At 30.7% G+C, this 17,576-nt stretch overlaps 1 protein-coding gene across 1 annotated transcript in view; it reads left to right on the top strand.

Moving 5' to 3' along the window:
* Positions 1 to 17,576, top strand: part of LOC143199898 (uncharacterized) — a 212,034-nt gene that overhangs the window by 158,758 nt on the left and 35,700 nt on the right. Inside the window, exon 6 of the mRNA XM_076410019.1 lies at positions 4,685 to 4,734. Coding sequence (XP_076266134.1) covers positions 4,685 to 4,734 — 50 coding nt within the window. The remainder of the gene's footprint in view (positions 1 to 4,684; positions 4,735 to 17,576) is intronic.

The raw sequence follows: 17,576 nt of genomic DNA, 5'->3' as shown, positions 1-17,576 counted from the left end.
AAAGATTTAAAGGCTGTTTATTCTAAAATTACTGAAACTAATATAAAAACACAATCTTATGAATGGTTATAAAAGACAGTAAAAACTTACAATTGGCAAAAATCTAAAAATTTCACGGCTTCAATATGTACAGAAAATTGATCATTTTTTTTTGCTTTTCCGAAATTCGCCCATTTTTTAAAATATATTTTTCATTGTGCAACTTTAAAACTACAGTTTGTATAAAAAATGTTTTACTACCGTTCGATTCAGCGTAAAATTCATTATAATCCCAGCAGTTTTCATTTACTTGAGATTATTTCAAAGAAAAGTGAAGCAAAACAATTTAAAATGGCAGAAAATCATCAATTTTCATGACTATATATATGAAAAAAGTGTCAACGAAATAAACATAAACAATTGTTTTAGTACCATTCCATTCAACATAAAATTTTGTACAATAACTATAATTTTCATTACATTATGATTATTTGAATATAGTAAGCGCAAAAAACATTCAATAAAAGCCATATTCTATATGTTCTGTATGATTTTAGATGATTATTTATGGATTAATGAGCAATTAACTTATTCTCTACTAAATAGTCAACTACACTCGTAGTACATCGCTGACATGTGAAGTAGGCATTGTAACAGTGAGAAAGTCTCCAAAATTCGAATCAATATTGTGAAGTTTGGTATTTAATAAACATCAATGAGACAAAATGTACTACAAACTGTAACTTGAAGCAACAACTTTCCATGTTTTTGTTTACCAATAACTCAAAATTAAATAGCTTAACCAAGATAATTCCTATACACTGAGAAAGTTCTTATATACAAAAAATCATTATCTTAAAATTCCTTTAAAAATATATCTACAACATTGAGATATTTCAAATATTTCTCCTTGTGGTTTGAGCCCAAATCCAGACAGGATTACTGTAAAATCGGTCTCGATATTAAGAAGAATGGTCGCGCTGTCCAAAGCCAAACGAAAAAACAACAACACCAAATGTCTCCAGGGAATTCCGATCCGCCCCCCTATCCCCCGGGTGTAGTTGGTCACTTTAATATTGTTGACATTCCTCCCACACCCACTCGTCCATTTGTGTAGGATGTTTACTGTTACGTTTCCCATTTATAATTTATTTATTTATTTGTCTAGTGGCAATCATTTGTAACTTATTAATAATAAAATAAAATATTATTAGTAGTTCTTTTATATTAAAAATGTACTATAAAGGTTGAATTAAACCCTCAAAATAAGTGTTCGTTTAGCAACGACAACATTATTGCAGCCAATTTTCTACCGAGTCTATTTTCCCTAATTTCGTAAATAGGAAAAAAATCACTAGGTATTAAATCTGAAAAATATGATGAATGCCTTATCTTAACCAAGTAAACGCAGTCTTCTTATTGCATATATATTATTGCTATAACTCCATATTTTTATATTCCTAATGTTTAAGTATAAATCTCTGAAAAGATATAAGATAAAAGATATTTTAACTTAATTTGGTTGTTTGTACTGAAATGACAGGAAAATTTTCTAACATTTGTGTCTCTAGGCTTAATCTCTCAAGACATTATTTATATATTTTTATTTTATTTAAATATATTTAAATTATTACAAGAAACTTTTTTTGGTAACATCTTTATTAGATATGCTTAGTACAATCTTAATTATAAATTAATTTATTACTAGATTTAATTTGTACTTGGATTAATTCATAAAAAAGACTAGTGCGAGATAAATACATCAATATGTATTCCTCAATTATAAAATTATAATAACTTAAGCTATAGTTTACACTAAAGGTATACACTTTATATAAGTTCGTATGGTTTGGTTTCTTTTCAATGTTCTGATATGCTGCGCGCTGTCGAGTAGCTGTATTGCTTCCATTTTAGTAAATTATACTAGTAATCTTCTTTACTGTTTTAAGGCGAAATCTTGGATAACTTCGCAAATCCATTTGCTTTCCAGATCATCGTGTAGTTCTTCGTTGGTTACGTAGCAATAAGCACCGGTAATTAATTGTAGAACTTTATTTTGTGTGCGTTGAATTACTAGTTGGTATGATGTTTTAGTGCAACCCCATATTTGCATCCCAGAAAGTCCAAATTGGCTTTATGATTCACTGATAAACCAATCTCTTTATAGATTTTAGATCAAGTTGAGAGTATCTTCCGACTAACCAGTATAGTTGATTCTAATGTGTTTTGCCTTTTGTCTAATATGATGTCACTTTAAAGTATTAAGTATTTATAAAGTTAAAAGAAATATTCTTCACTATATTTGTAAAATAGTACTATATATATGTAAACCCCACTGGACTATGCTTTTATGGATCAACCTCATATTTTATGTTCGAATTAACATTCGGAGGCACCGACAAAAATACGGACCAGCAACTATCCACAGTTAGTAAAATTTAATCCGGCATATTCGCCGGGGCAAATCCCCAGGCACCGTAAAATCTAGCTTTAGACTGACGCCCTCTAATTTCTGATTATGGCCATTTTATGGCCACTTAGCGATGGATGTCGGTTATTTTACAACTTCGGAATTTTCGAGACAGTTATAAAAGCTCGCGAATCGACCGACTAACTAACATTTACATAGTTATTGCTGATATTTCTGGCGGGCATTAAATAGTCATACGCAATAAAGCGCAATTACCGATCCGCGTTTGTTTATTTTCGGGTTTTGACGTCGTATTTTCGCACATCGTCAGCACAATACGAAGAAAATAGTTAAAATATGATCTTTCATAAAGATTTTTAAAATATTGCACATAGAAAAGTTTTATAACACAACATAAAAAGAAATATTATTACAGATCATCAATCATACACTAGTAAACAATGTAAATATAGAGTTATATGCCAGAATATATTGTTAGGAAACATTGCTAAACATATCTCATCCCATTGATAAACTGTGGCACACAGAATTGTAATTGTAGAAAATTTTCCATCCTTCAGTTACTTTCAATTACTGAAATATCTCATAGATAGAGATTCGGTCATAAAATAAGACGATGAAGTCACTGAATCACATCCAACATATTTGATAGTTCCATAAAGCAGTGGTCTGGCTCCGATATGATATCCCTTACATTCAGCTCATTTACCAATCACAAAAATCACTACTGTGGCAACATATATAATATAATAACAGCATCAAATGGTCTCCAATCACACCTCAAATCTGTGGCTGAAAACATGGATCATTAAAGCAAATCAAACAAAATCTATCCACCCAATTTTTACTGTGTAGTAGAACATGTAAAAGGATGCTTTCTAGAAAAGGCGTACGTCTAGACCGACGCCTAACTTGGAAGAAACACACATACATGCTAAACTAAAACTCAGTCTTAAACTATCACTACATAGTATAAAACAAAGTCGCCTTTTCTGTCCCTATATCCCTATGTGCGCTTAAATCTTTAAAACTACGCAACGGATTTTGATGCGGTTTTTTTCAATAGATAGAGTGATTCAAGAGGAAGGTTTATATGTATAATACATGCATAATATACTAAGGCAACATTGCTAATTTTAGAGGTTTCTAACGTGATGTCGTAAATTAACCTATTTTTTTAGGCTTATTTAGCAATTAGCAAAAACGCTGCCTAACCCTACGAGTTAGATCAAATTAATGTACTACAGTACTGTACACCATAAAAAGGTCTACAAAAAAGTCCGCGATGGTATATGTTTATCTTTTAGGGATAACCCACATTAACCATTTTTATTGTTTACTTTTTACGTGAGAAAATGGCTTATTTACGAAGCTATTTTAAGCAATACGGCATTAATCCTTATCGAATTAAGTACCTTAAATACAGTGTGCAATTAATATAGATCAATATGGTTCCTTACAGCATGTAAATTAAACAAATATTTTCGGAGATATTACAAATTTAAAATTTGCGTTTAAAAATGTGTAATGTAATAAAAATTGTATGAATTTAGATATTCCAAAGATAGCAGGAAATCTTCATAGTAAGTATAGGGGAAGAGGAATTGTTTTACTCCAAATTTAATGCGTGCAGGCCAAGGGCAGTAATGAATGAACCAAAAATACTGGATCGATTTTAATCATGTTTTCATTGAGTGACATAGGCATATATATTTTATGCCCGTGCAAAGTCGGAGCGGGCCGCTATGTTTTTATATACAACGTTCATATTTTTTCTGTAGTGTATTTAATTTAGTATCAGCATTGCACCCGTGCGAAGCCGGGGCGGGTCGCTAGTATCTAATATATAGGCTTATCGGGCGCAGGTATAAGTTGCTGTGCGAGTAAATACGTAAACCTCTCAATACCAGAGATACAGAGATCTTCTACCAGGTTAAATACCTCCTTCTGTTAGTAAATTAGTTATTAGTTAATAAATTAATCCTCTACAAATATATAAGACGATTCCTACATACACATTATCACAAAGAGTTAAATTTTTAACAACAAAGTTGCATTTCACAGACATTTTAATAAGAAGTTACATTGTTGTACCAAGCAGCACCATCTTGTCGAAACCATAAGTCTTTGATGTTCTTTTAATGGGATATATATTCAGATGGGGGTGTAAAAATGCGAAATTATTCTATTCCTGTTTTCGTACTCCATCCGTAAACATAGGGAGGGAGAGGGAGACATTGCTGACCTCTTTTGATGTGGCCTTTTTGATTTCAGGCTTTTGATGATATCCGAAACCCAGGTACAGCTGAAGCGACCGACATCAGGTATGTTAATATTGACTTATTTTATTTTTACAGTTATTTTATTTATTTATCAATAGGGAAATAACCAAAAACTAAATATAAAATAATAAATAGTATCATTATGTATTACTTAATAATATTATTCATGAATATCATTCATCATTCAATCTTACACGTATTAGCTGTTTTTATCTGATTTGTCATTTGTCAATACAATGTCCTTGAACAAAAATCTCGCTTCATTTCCATCCAAACGAGACTCTCTTTTTGACGATGATCGGTTCCTACTAATAAATATTTTGATATGTGGGAAGAGATAAAGGTACAAACAATCAAAGGCCATGGTCAACATCATGGTCTCTCACAGAAAACTCATTTCAAATTGAACGAGAGTCAAGGTTAGATGAGGGAAGGCATCCAAATTTAAAATAGAACGGGACTTTCTTTCTCAAATATTGGAAAATAGTTGTTACACGCCTTGCGATCACTTGAAAAGAGGTATACTATACTAGCAGCCACTAAAAGCGATTTGGCAGCCTAGTACCAAGAGACTATCGAAAGAAGACTTGATATAATGAGCTTAAGGGTATCGATAATCCTGAAAAATATCCTCAGGATGAAGTGAAAAGGCATTTATTAGAAGATTGAAGCATAAAGACAAATCTATTCAAAAACTTTACACAGAGCCAAGTGAGACAATAATATATTTGCCTCATGGTGGGTTTAAGAATCAAATAAATCAAAAACAAATCAATAAAATGACCTGGTGCGGTCCTCACTAGCAGATTAGTTGAGTTTAGTGAGTTGCTAACATGATTGTAGAAACTTGTAGAGCCAATTATCTGATTTTAACGTCGTTGGAACATGATATGGCTAGGCATTCTTTAGCAAACATGAGATTTCCCTGGCTCGCCTGATAACAATGTTTAAAAAAACTTGAAGTCGCTCAATCTATACTGGAGAGATGCTGTTTCAGCATACAAGTAGATAGAGTTGTTTTGTTAAATCGTAGCCCATCAAAAGGAAACACAAATATTAAGAGCTTTTGTAATTCTTGTCAACACACTGCCAACTAGTTTTCCTAAGATGCCTCTCCATTCGCCATCTTTCCAATAGCCTTAGAATTTGCAAGAAATAGCTTTGAACTGAATACCAAATGTTACTCATGAGAAAAACTGGATAATAATAATAATTCATCCCTTCTCGATCTTTCGTTAGCCCGTCACAAACATGTGATTTTAATATTTCCGAGAAAAAAGGGGAACCTAATTAAGAACAGTTTAGATCGTCATTTTTTTCATTTCCCGACCGTATCCGTGACGAGAGCGACGGAGGGGGCGGGGAGCAGGTAATTGCGTTTTTTTTTCGGGGTTTCTCGTTGTCGGCATGGCGCGTCGGTTTAGCTTGATGGCCGGGCCGTTAGAGGGCTTATCGGACGATTTTTACGTGTCTTGTCGCTCGCCCCAGGGCTGACAGAACACATCAACCCCCACCTGTTGATACGCTGCCGGTCCTCTCCACGGCTGGCACACGGTGGGCTTTATGCAAATTGTGTTTATCTCATAGATTATGTGTGTGTGTGCTTTGTGAACATTTTACACTCTATAAAAATTCGGCGGAAAGGGCCGTTTTTCTCAAGCTTTACGACCGAGCCTTTATGAGATTCTGAAATATATTTACGAATTCATTCTATTTTCATAATTTCTAAAACTATGATGCACGTTTTTTTTTCGTACAAAATTTTTATTTTTTAATATTTTCAGAATATTTTTATTCTAAAGTCTTACCCTTAATTTAATTTTATTTTCAACTACTATTATTATGCTTCAAGTTTTTATTGAAATATTACTTAGTTCTCTTATTTAATAAATCGTAAAAAGGGATAGGTAAAAATATTAGTAAAAATATGTATCTTATCAAAATATTATTTATTTAATTCTTTCCTCTTAGTTTGGTTTGATTTCTTTTTAATTTTATAATTCGTAAAATTATGATATGCCTTTGGCTTCGTACAAAATTTTTATAATTATTTGGTTCAAGTTTTTATTCAAAGAAAACCTGAACTATTCATTTAATAAATAATAAAAAACAATAGATAAAATAATGATATTGAATTTGCTTTGATTTACTGATTTACTTTCAAAATTCCTGAAATTATGAAGCTTATTCTTACCCAATTTTTTTATTATTTTATATTTTAAAAATTATAGAAGAAATAGTGAAATTGGTATTTCTATTGTTCATTATATAAAATTTTCTTGATATTTCAATAGTTATTTATTAAGCTAAGTTATTTGAAATCATATTTGGTTATATATAATCTGTATCCTGGTCCTCTTAGTGGGCATAACACCGACAAACTACTTATAAAGTAGTTAGTGTTATATCTAGCTGAATGTTTGCATCTATATATATTTGTTTGAACCATTTATATAAAATCATATCTCAAGGTATCCTTTTAACGATCAGAAACATTAAATAAAATCAGCATTTAGTATACACAATTGCTTATTTTTAAGATGTTAACAAGAGCTGACCTCAAACTACTCAAAAACTTCGTTAAAACTTGTAAAAACTTAACTCACTCGTTACTTATTCCAGTATTAATTAAAATAGTAGTTAAATATACCTGTGTATATTCTGAAAGGTTTCAATATATTCCAACCATGTTTTTTCAAATAAATATTGTCTTTTATTTGGTATCAATGAAAATCAGTCAATGTTGTAACTGTTTAAATATACCCCGAGGGGTTACTATTGATACTGTTGCCACAAATATCTATTTTCCTCTATGGACACTTTGTAATTCTACGTATATTCTAATGTAAACTATAAACTAAGTAAAATAAAGCCCCTTTCCTCAATTTCATATCTCCAGCAATACCCTAACGCTATAAAATATCGAGATTTCAACCCCCCATATCCTCCCCCTTCGACGGAATCCGTCGCGCTGCAACTCCCGACTCGTAAAAAATCGGGAGTTCGACTGCCCCACCGTGTAAAGCGGGACATAAATTTCGAGACCCCGTTCGCCGGGTCTGGTCCGATATGAGCACCGGCTAAAATATCGCGTCAAAATCAAATCGGTAGCAGCAGGAGCAAAAGGCACCGGGAGAGGCGGCGGCGGCGGCCGCCCTCGTGATTTATCGCATCGACGTGATACACGCCGCTTGATATATGGGACCGTTGGAGATCTTAAGAAATCCGGAACGCGCGAGATATCGCACACCGATCTATGAACCTGCCCACTGTATATAACCAGATTTATGCGGAGACACCGGAAGAAAGAAATACGGCCCTTCCGATCGTATTTTCCCGTCGTGTGGAGCCCAGGTTGGCCGGTAATTGCTATCCGTCGCTCAAAAGTACCCGGTTTGATTTGTAGGAGGCGGAGTAGGTTTGTTTGATGCCTCTCAGTCATAGAAAAGTACGGATCCAGTTGACTTAATGAGAATACAACAAGATTTTCACAGATTTTTCAGTTAACTTGCTGGCGTTGTCCTCTTGTCTTGGTAAAAAGTGAGAGAGTTTGACCGGGTCAATCATATTTTCGGAATTATGAAAATAGAACTACATCAAACCAAACTAAAAGGAAACATTAAAATTAATATTAAACTAACCAAACTAAGATAAAAACTTATACAATTTCACTATCATTTTTAAGTATTTCTCCTTATCATTTAAGAATTATCACAACTTATGTTGTATTTCAATAAAACTTATATCATAATTATAAAAATTATGCAAGAAGAAACAGACACATCATAATTTTAGAAACTGTGAAATTAAGCGGAAATCAAGCCAAACTAAAAGAAACACTTAAAAGAAGGGTTCCATGGAAATTTGGTAGAAAGAGTACCATATCGAAGATCTTCACAAGCAAACTGGCGGACGAAAGCACAATGGATAGCCAACAACGGTTTTTATAACAACTACAAGCTGTCCGGGCGGATTAACGACCACGGGACAAACTTGTTTAACGCCCTCTTATTGATTTTTACTGTCCATGTTTAGGATCTCTTGTTTAGATTATTACTTGCGTGTTGCGCTTTTCTGGATACTTCTTCTCTATTATTCCCAATAACGATGTTTTTCTAATAATTGTCACCACTATTTTGCTAATCTGTAATCATAACGTTTCATTTTCTGGAGTTTTTATACCTTACATCTACACCGGAGATAGTTCTGCCAGTTTTACTCATGATTTATCTGTTTACTAATATATATATATATATAATTTTTAATAATATGTATAATTTTTAAGATGTACGACATAAATTTAAACCAACTGATTTTTCAAAAATACATTTTTCACTATATAACTTAAAAACCAAATATTGCATAATAACTATTATACTGTCACTCGATTCGGCATAAAATTCTGTACAAACTCTGCAATTTTTATTATCTTGCCATTATTTGGACACACTTGACAATAAAAAGATTGGAAATGGTCAAAAATCGCAAATTTTCACGACTATATATATGGAAAAAGTGCAAAATTTTTTCATCTCTTAAATAACGACGAAAGCACCAAAATATATGTATTTTCAAGTGAAAGAAACGAAAATCCATGCTAAATTGCATTAGAACGTATAATTTTTAAGATATACGACATAAATTTAAACCAACTGATTTTTCAAAAATACATTTTTCACTATATAACTATTCCATATCGAAGATCTTCACAAGCAAACTGGCGGACGAAAGCACAATGGATAGCCAACAACAGTTTTTATAACAACTACAAGCTGTCCGGGCGGATTAACGACCACGGGACAAAATTGTTTAACGCCCTCTTATTGATTTTTACTGTCCATGTTTAGGATCTCTTGTTTAGATTATTACTTGCGTGTTGCGCTTTTCTGGATACTTCTTCTCTATTATCCCCAATAACGATGTTTTTCTAATAAATGTCACCACTATTTTGCTAATCTGTAATCATAACGTTTCATTTTCTGGAGTTTTTGATACCTTATATCCACACCGGAGATAGTTCTGCAAGTTTTACTCATGATTTATCTGTTTACTACCGCAAACCGTTCAATTAAAGTAGTATTAGCACGGTCACGGTGCACAAATTAATGAATAAAAAAGCCAAAACAGTAAAAAAGGGGGAGCAGAACGTTCACTTTCACCCTTTTGAGCAAACCGAAAAAAGTAAGTTAATTGAAAGGCCATTTCTGCGTACGTCTGTCGGATGATCGCTTAAAAATTCAAACCCCGATCGAGACTGGAGTACAAAAACACCCTTGAGTCACCCCCTCAGAGCCCAACAAATGAAAACTGAACAATTTTTGTTGTACAGCTTAAAAAACACTTTTAGTACGGGCGCTAATATTTCTACCGATCATATTTTAACTGTTACCAATATTTTTTGATGAATTATAGTTTTTCCAATAGGTAGAAATTCCAGTCACTTCTACCTCAGGATATTCAGTAACATTATTTTTCAAGCAATGATAACGGTGGGATTAATAGGCTTAAAAATGTTATGATATAGATACATTTTTCCCATAAATATATCTGTAAATATATAAATATTTGTTTGCGTTTGCCTTTGAATTTTTTGCACAAAACTTAGATTTATATTTCTTATATTTTGTAAGTCACTATGATTCTAAGGGATAGGAGTATAGAGATACTTTTTAGCCAGGAATTTATAACATCCTGTAATTTTAATGAGTTCAAAAACTCTTTATTTTCCAACATCTATGTTTTTCTACATATTAATAACCAATAATAGATTCAAATATCAATTAGTTACAAAACATATTATGTTTTTTTCACAAATATACCAAGTATACGTCGAACATTTTGACGATTTAGTAGAATTATCTTATTCATAGTTTTCTTATTCATTTTTGGTGAGTAAGCATACATAAAACGTGTACAAAAATGTTATCTTTCACATAAATGTAAAACTCTCAAGATATATCTGTTTTGGGGCAAAATAAACAAATATCTATATTAAACTGTTCTATAAGGTAAAGCTTTTAAGATATGTAACAAAAACAAAAATCAAGTAATTTTTCGAAAATACAATTTTCAATGAATAATTCAGAAACCAAAGGCTGCATAAGATCACATATACCACTATTCGATTTGGGAAAAAACTCTCTACCAACTTTGAAATTTTCATTAACTTGTGATTATTTGAGCGGAAATGACAGCGAGAAAACTGAAAATGGTCCAAGAATGCATATTTTCACGTATATAAAAGTGCCATAACTTTTCATCTCTTGGATAACGATAAAAGTCTCAAAATATATGTATTTTAGGATGAAAGAACCGAAAATCCATGTTAAATTGCATTAGAACGTATAGTTTTTAAAATCTATAACGTAAATTCAAACCAACTGATTTTTCAAAAATACATTTTTCACTATATAACTTAAAAACCAAATATTGCATAATAACAATTATACTGTCACTCGATTGAGCATAAAATTCTGTACAAACTCTGCAATTTTTATTATCTTGCCATTATTTGGACACACTTGACAATAAAAAGATTGGAAATGGTCAAAAATCGCAAATTTTCACGACTATATATATGGAAAAAGTGCAAAATTTTTTCGTCTCTTAGATAACGATGAAAGTCCCAAAATATATGTATTTTCGAGTGAAAGAAACGAAAATCCATGTTAAATTGCATTAGAATGTATAATTTTTAAGATATATGACATAAACTGAAACCAACTGATTTTTCAAAAATACATTTTTCACTATATAACTTAAAAACCAAATATTGCATAATAACAATTATACTGTCACTCGATTGAGCATAAAATTCTGTACAAACTCTGCAATTTTTATTATCTTGCCATTATTTGGACACACTTGACAATAAAAAGATTGGAAATGGTCAAAAATCGCAATTTTTCACAACTATATATATGGAAAAAGTGCAAAATTTTTTCATCTCTTAGATAACGATGAAAGTCCCAAAATATATGTATTTTCGAGTGAAAGAAACGAAAATCCATGTTAAATTGCATTAGAACCTATAATTTTTAAGATATATGACATAAACTGAAACCAACTGATTTTTCAAAAATACATTTTTCACTATATAACTTAAAAACCAAATATTGCATAATAACAATTATACTGTCACTCGATTCAGCATAAAATTCTGTACAATCTCTGCAATTTTTATTATCTTGCCATTATTGGGACACACTTGAAAATGAAAAGATCGGAAATGGTCAAAAATCGCAATTTTTCACGACTATATATATGAAAAAAGTGCAAAATTTTTTCATCTCTTAGATAACGATGAAAGTCCCAAAATATATGTATTTTCGAGTGAAAGAAACGAAAATCCATGTTAAATTGCATTAGAACCTATAATTTTTAAGATATATGACATAAACTGAAACCAACTGATTTTTCAAAAATACATTTTTCACTATATAACTTAAAAACCAAATATTGCATAATAACAATTATACTGTCACTCGATTCAGCATAAAATTCTGTACAATCTCTGCAATTTTTATTATCTTGCCATTATTGGGACACACTTGACAATGAAAAGATCGGAAATGGTCAAAAATCGCAATTTTTCACGACTATATATATGGAAAAAGTGCAAAATTTTGTCATCTCTTATATAACGATGAAAGTCCCAAAATATATGTATTTTCGAGTGAAAGAAACGAAAATCCATGTTAAATTGCATTAGAACCTATAATTTTTAAGATATATGACATAAACTGAAACCAACTGATTTTTCAAAAATACATTTTTCACTATATAACTTAAAAACCAAATATTGCATAATAACAATTATACTGTCACTCGATTCAGCATAAAATTCTGTACAATCTCTGTAATTTTTATTATCTTGCCATTATTGGGACACACTTGACAATGAAAAGATCGGAAATGGTCAAAAATCGCAATTTTTCACGACTATATATATGGAAAAAGTGCAAAATTTTGTCATCTCTTATATAACGATGAAAGTCCCAAAATATATGTATTTTCGAGTGAAAGAAACGAAAATCCATGTTAAATTGCATTAGAACCTATAATTTTTAAGATATATGACATAAACTGAAACCAACTGATTTTTCAAAAATACATTTTTCACTATATAACTTAAAAACCAAATATTGCATAATAACAATTATACTGTCACTCGATTCAGCATAAAATTCTGTACAATCTCTGCAATTTTTATTATCTTGCCATTATTGGGACACACTTGACAATGAAAAGATCGGAAATGGTCAAAAATCGCAATTTTTCACGACTATATATATGGAAAAAGTGCAAAATTTTGTCATCTCTTATATAACGATGAAAGTCCCAAAATATATGTATTTTCGAGTGAAAGAAACGAAAATCCATGTTAAATTGCATTAGAACCTATAATTTTTAAGATATATGACATAAACTGAACCCAACTGATTTTTCAAAAATACATTTTTCACTATATAACTTAAAAACCAAATATTGCATAATAACAATTATACTGTCACTCGATTCAGCATAAAATTCTGTACAATCTCTGCAATTTTTATTATCTTGCCATTATTGGGACACACTTGACAATGAAAAGATCGGAAATGGTCAAAAATCGCAATTTTTCACGACTATATATATGGAAAAAGCGCAAAATTTTTTCATCTCTTAGATAACGATGAAAGTCCCAAAATATATGTATTTTCGAGTGAAAGAAACGAAAATCCATGTTAAATTGCATTAGAACCTATAATTTTTAAGATATATGACATAAACTGAAACCAACTGATTTTTCAAAAATACATTTTTCACTATATAACTTAAAAACCAAATATTGCATAATAACAATTATACTGTCACTCGATTCAGCATAAAATTCTGTACAATCTCTGCAATTTTTATTATCTTGCCATTATTGGGACACACTTGACAATGAAAAGATCGGAAATGGTCAAAAATGGCAATTTTTCACGACTATATATATGGAAAAAGTGCAAAATTTTGTCATCTCTTATATAACGATGAAAGTCCCAAAATATATGTATTTTCGAGTGAAAGAAACGAAAATCCATGTTAAATTGCATTAGAACCTATAATTTTTAAGATATATGACATAAACTGAAACCAACTGATTTTTTAAAAATACATTTTTCACTATATAACTTAAAAACCAAATACTGCATAATAACAATTATACTGTCACTCGATTCAGCATAAAATTCTGTACAAACTCTGCAATTTTTATTATCTTGCCATTATTGGGACACACTTGACAATGAAAAGATCGGAAATGGTCAAAAATCGCAATTTTTCACGACTATATATATAAGGAAAAAGTGCAAAATTTTTTCATCTCTTAGATAACGATGAAAGTCCCAAAATATATGTATTTTCGAGTGAAAGAAACGAAAATCCATGTTAAATTGCATTAGAATGTATAATTTTTAAGATATATGACATAAACTGAAACCAACTGATTTTTTAAAAATACATTTTTCACTATATAACTTAAAAACCAAATATTGCATAATAACAATTATACTGTCACTCGATTCAGCATAAAATTCTGTACAAACTCTGCAATTTTTATTATCTTGCCATTATTTGGACACAATTGACACTAAAAAGATTGGAAATGGTCAAAAATCGCAAATTTTCACGACTATATACATGGAAAAAGTGCAACATTTTTTCATCTCTTAGATAACGATGAAAGTCCCAAAATATATGTATTTTCGAGTGAAAGAAACGAAAATCCATGTAAAATTGCATTAGAATGTATAATTTTTAAGATATATGACATAAACTGAAACCAACTGATTTTTCAAAAATACATTTTTCACTATATAACTTAAAAACCAAATATTGCATAATAACAATTATACTGTCACTCGATTCAGCATAAAATTCTGTACAATCTCTGCAATTTTTATTATCTTGCCATTATTGGGACACACTTGACAATGAAAAGATCGGAAATGGTCAAAAATCGCAATTTTTCACGACTATATATATGGAAAAAGTGCAAAATTTTGTCATCTCTTATATAACGATGAAAGTCCCAAAATATATGTATTTTCGAGTGAAAGAAACGAAAATCCATGTTAAATTGCATTAGAACCTATAATTTTTAAGATATATGACATAAACTGAAACCAACTGATTTTTCAAAAATACATTTTTCACTATATAACTTAAAAACCAAATATTGCATAATAACAATTATACTGTCACTCGATTCAGCATAAAATTCTGTACAATCTCTGCAATTTTTATTATCTTGCCATTATTGGGACACACTTGACAATGAAAAGATCGGAAATGGTCAAAAATCGCAATTTTTCACGACTATATATATGGAAAAAGTGCAAAATTTTGTCATCTCTTATATAACGATGAAAGTCCCAAAATATATGTATTTTCGAGTGAAAGAAACGAAAATCCATGTTAAATTGCATTAGAACCTATAATTTTTAAGATATATGACATAAACTGAAACCAACTGATTTTTCAAAAATACATTTTTCACTATATAACTTAAAAACCAAATATTGCATAATAACAATTATACTGTCACTCGATTCAGCATAAAATTCTGTACAATCTCTGCAATTTTTATTATCTTGCCATTATTGGGACACACTTGACAATGAAAAGATCGGAAATGGTCAAAAATCGCAATTTTTCACGACTATATATATGGAAAAAGTGCAAAATTTTGTCATCTCTTATATAACGATGAAAGTCCCAAAATATATGTATTTTCGAGTGAAAGAAACGAAAATCCATGTTAAATTGCATTAGAACCTATAATTTTTAAGATATATGACATAAACTGAACCCAACTGATTTTTCAAAAATACATTTTTCACTATATAACTTAAAAACCAAATATTGCATAATAACAATTATACTGTCACTCGATTGAGCATAAAATTCTGTACAAACTCTGCAATTTTTATTATCTTGCCATTATTTGGACACACTTGACAATAAAAAGATTGGAAATGGTCAAAAATCGCAAATTTTCACGACTATATATATGGAAAAAGTGCAAAATTTTTTCATCTCTTAGATAACGATGAAAGTCCCAAAATATATGTATTTTCGAGTGAAAGAAACGAAAATCCATGTTAAATTGCATTAGAATGTATAATTTTTAAGATATATGACATAAACTGAAACCAACTGATTTTTCAAAAATACATTTTTCACTATATAACTTAAAAACCAAATATTGCATAATAACAATTATACTGTCACTCGATTCAGCATAAAATTCTGTACAATCTCTGCAATTTTTATTATCTTGCCATTATTGGGACACACTTGACAATGAAAAGATCGGAAATGGTCAAAAATCGCAATTTTTCACGACTATATATATGGAAAAAGCCCAAAATTTTTTCATCTCTTAGATAACGATGAAAGTCCCAAAATATATGTATTTTCGAGTGAAAGAAACGAAAATCCATGTTAAATTGCATTAGAACCTATAATTTTTAAGATATATGACATAAACTGAAACCAACTGATTTTTCAAAAATACATTTTTCACTATATAACTTAAAAACCAAATATTGCATAATAACAATTATACTGTCACTCGATTCAGCATAAAATTCTGTACAATCTCTGCAATTTTTATTATCTTGCCATTATTGGGACACACTTGACAATGAAAAGATCGGAAATGGTCAAAAATCGCAATTTTTCACGACTATATATATGGAAAAAGTGCAAAATTTTGTCATCTCTTATATAACGATGAAAGTCCCAAAATATATGTATTTTCGAGTGAAAGAAACGAAAATCCATGTTAAATTGCATTAGAACCTATAATTTTTAAGATATATGACATAAACTGAAACCAACTGATTTTTCAAAAATACATTTTTCACTATATAACTTAAAAACCAAATATTGCATAATAACAATTATACTGTCACTCGATTCAGCATAAAATTCTGTACAAACTCTGCAATTTTTATTATCTTGCCATTATTTGGACACAATTGACACTAAAAAGATTGGAAATGGTCAAAAATCGCAAATTTTCACGACTATATACATGGAAAAAGTGCAACATTTTTTCATCTCTTAGATAACGATGAAAGTCCCAAAATATATGTATTTTCGAGTGAAAGAAACGAAAATCCATGTAAAATTGCATTAGAATGTATAATTTTTAAGATATATGACATAAACTGAAACCAACTGATTTTTTAAAAATTCATTTTTCACTATATAACTTAAAAACCAAATATTGCATAATAAAAATTATACTGTCACTCGATTCAGCATTAAAGTCTGTACAAACTCTGCAATTTTTATTATCTTGCCATTATTTGGACACACTTGACACTAAAAAGATTGGAAATGGTCAAAAATCGAAAATTGTCATAACTATATATATTAATCAAAATGTAACGTTAATTAAATAATATTCTCAAAAAAATTCACAAGTCCCCCTCCCTCTCCTAGTTTCCAAAATGAAGGCATCCAGTCCCGCACTAAACCGATGACCGTCCACTCTTTTTGATTAAATTTTCATTAAAAAATTATGAGCGGCAATAAAAACGCCAACGGCCATTTAATAAAGAGAGGAATTAATTAGTTTAGCGATTGACTTGAACGCGGGGACGTTTCGGATGTCGGCAAGAGTTCCTATCGCCCTCTGTCTGGCTGTTTGGGGAGTTTCTAATGGCCGTTACTTGTTTTTTGTCTCGGCCGTATTGACAAGCGGACTTTTTTCCCCGATCCGGACACTCACGGGACCTCGCACCGCCGAAGTTACTCCGACAAAGTCGGATTGGCGTCGATGACAAACACAAACTATCACTCGAACTATTTCCATCGATCTTGGGATAGAATAGATGAATTTAATG

This window comes from Rhynchophorus ferrugineus, unplaced genomic scaffold (assembly GCF_030347505.1).
Source record: "Rhynchophorus ferrugineus isolate W39M unplaced genomic scaffold, kcgeb_rfMv2 rfM7, whole genome shotgun sequence".
In the NCBI taxonomy this organism is placed as follows: domain Eukaryota; kingdom Metazoa; phylum Arthropoda; class Insecta; order Coleoptera; family Curculionidae; genus Rhynchophorus; species Rhynchophorus ferrugineus.
Note: the sequence above shows the minus strand (reverse complement) of the source record. Positions and strands in the feature narration are given on the sequence as shown.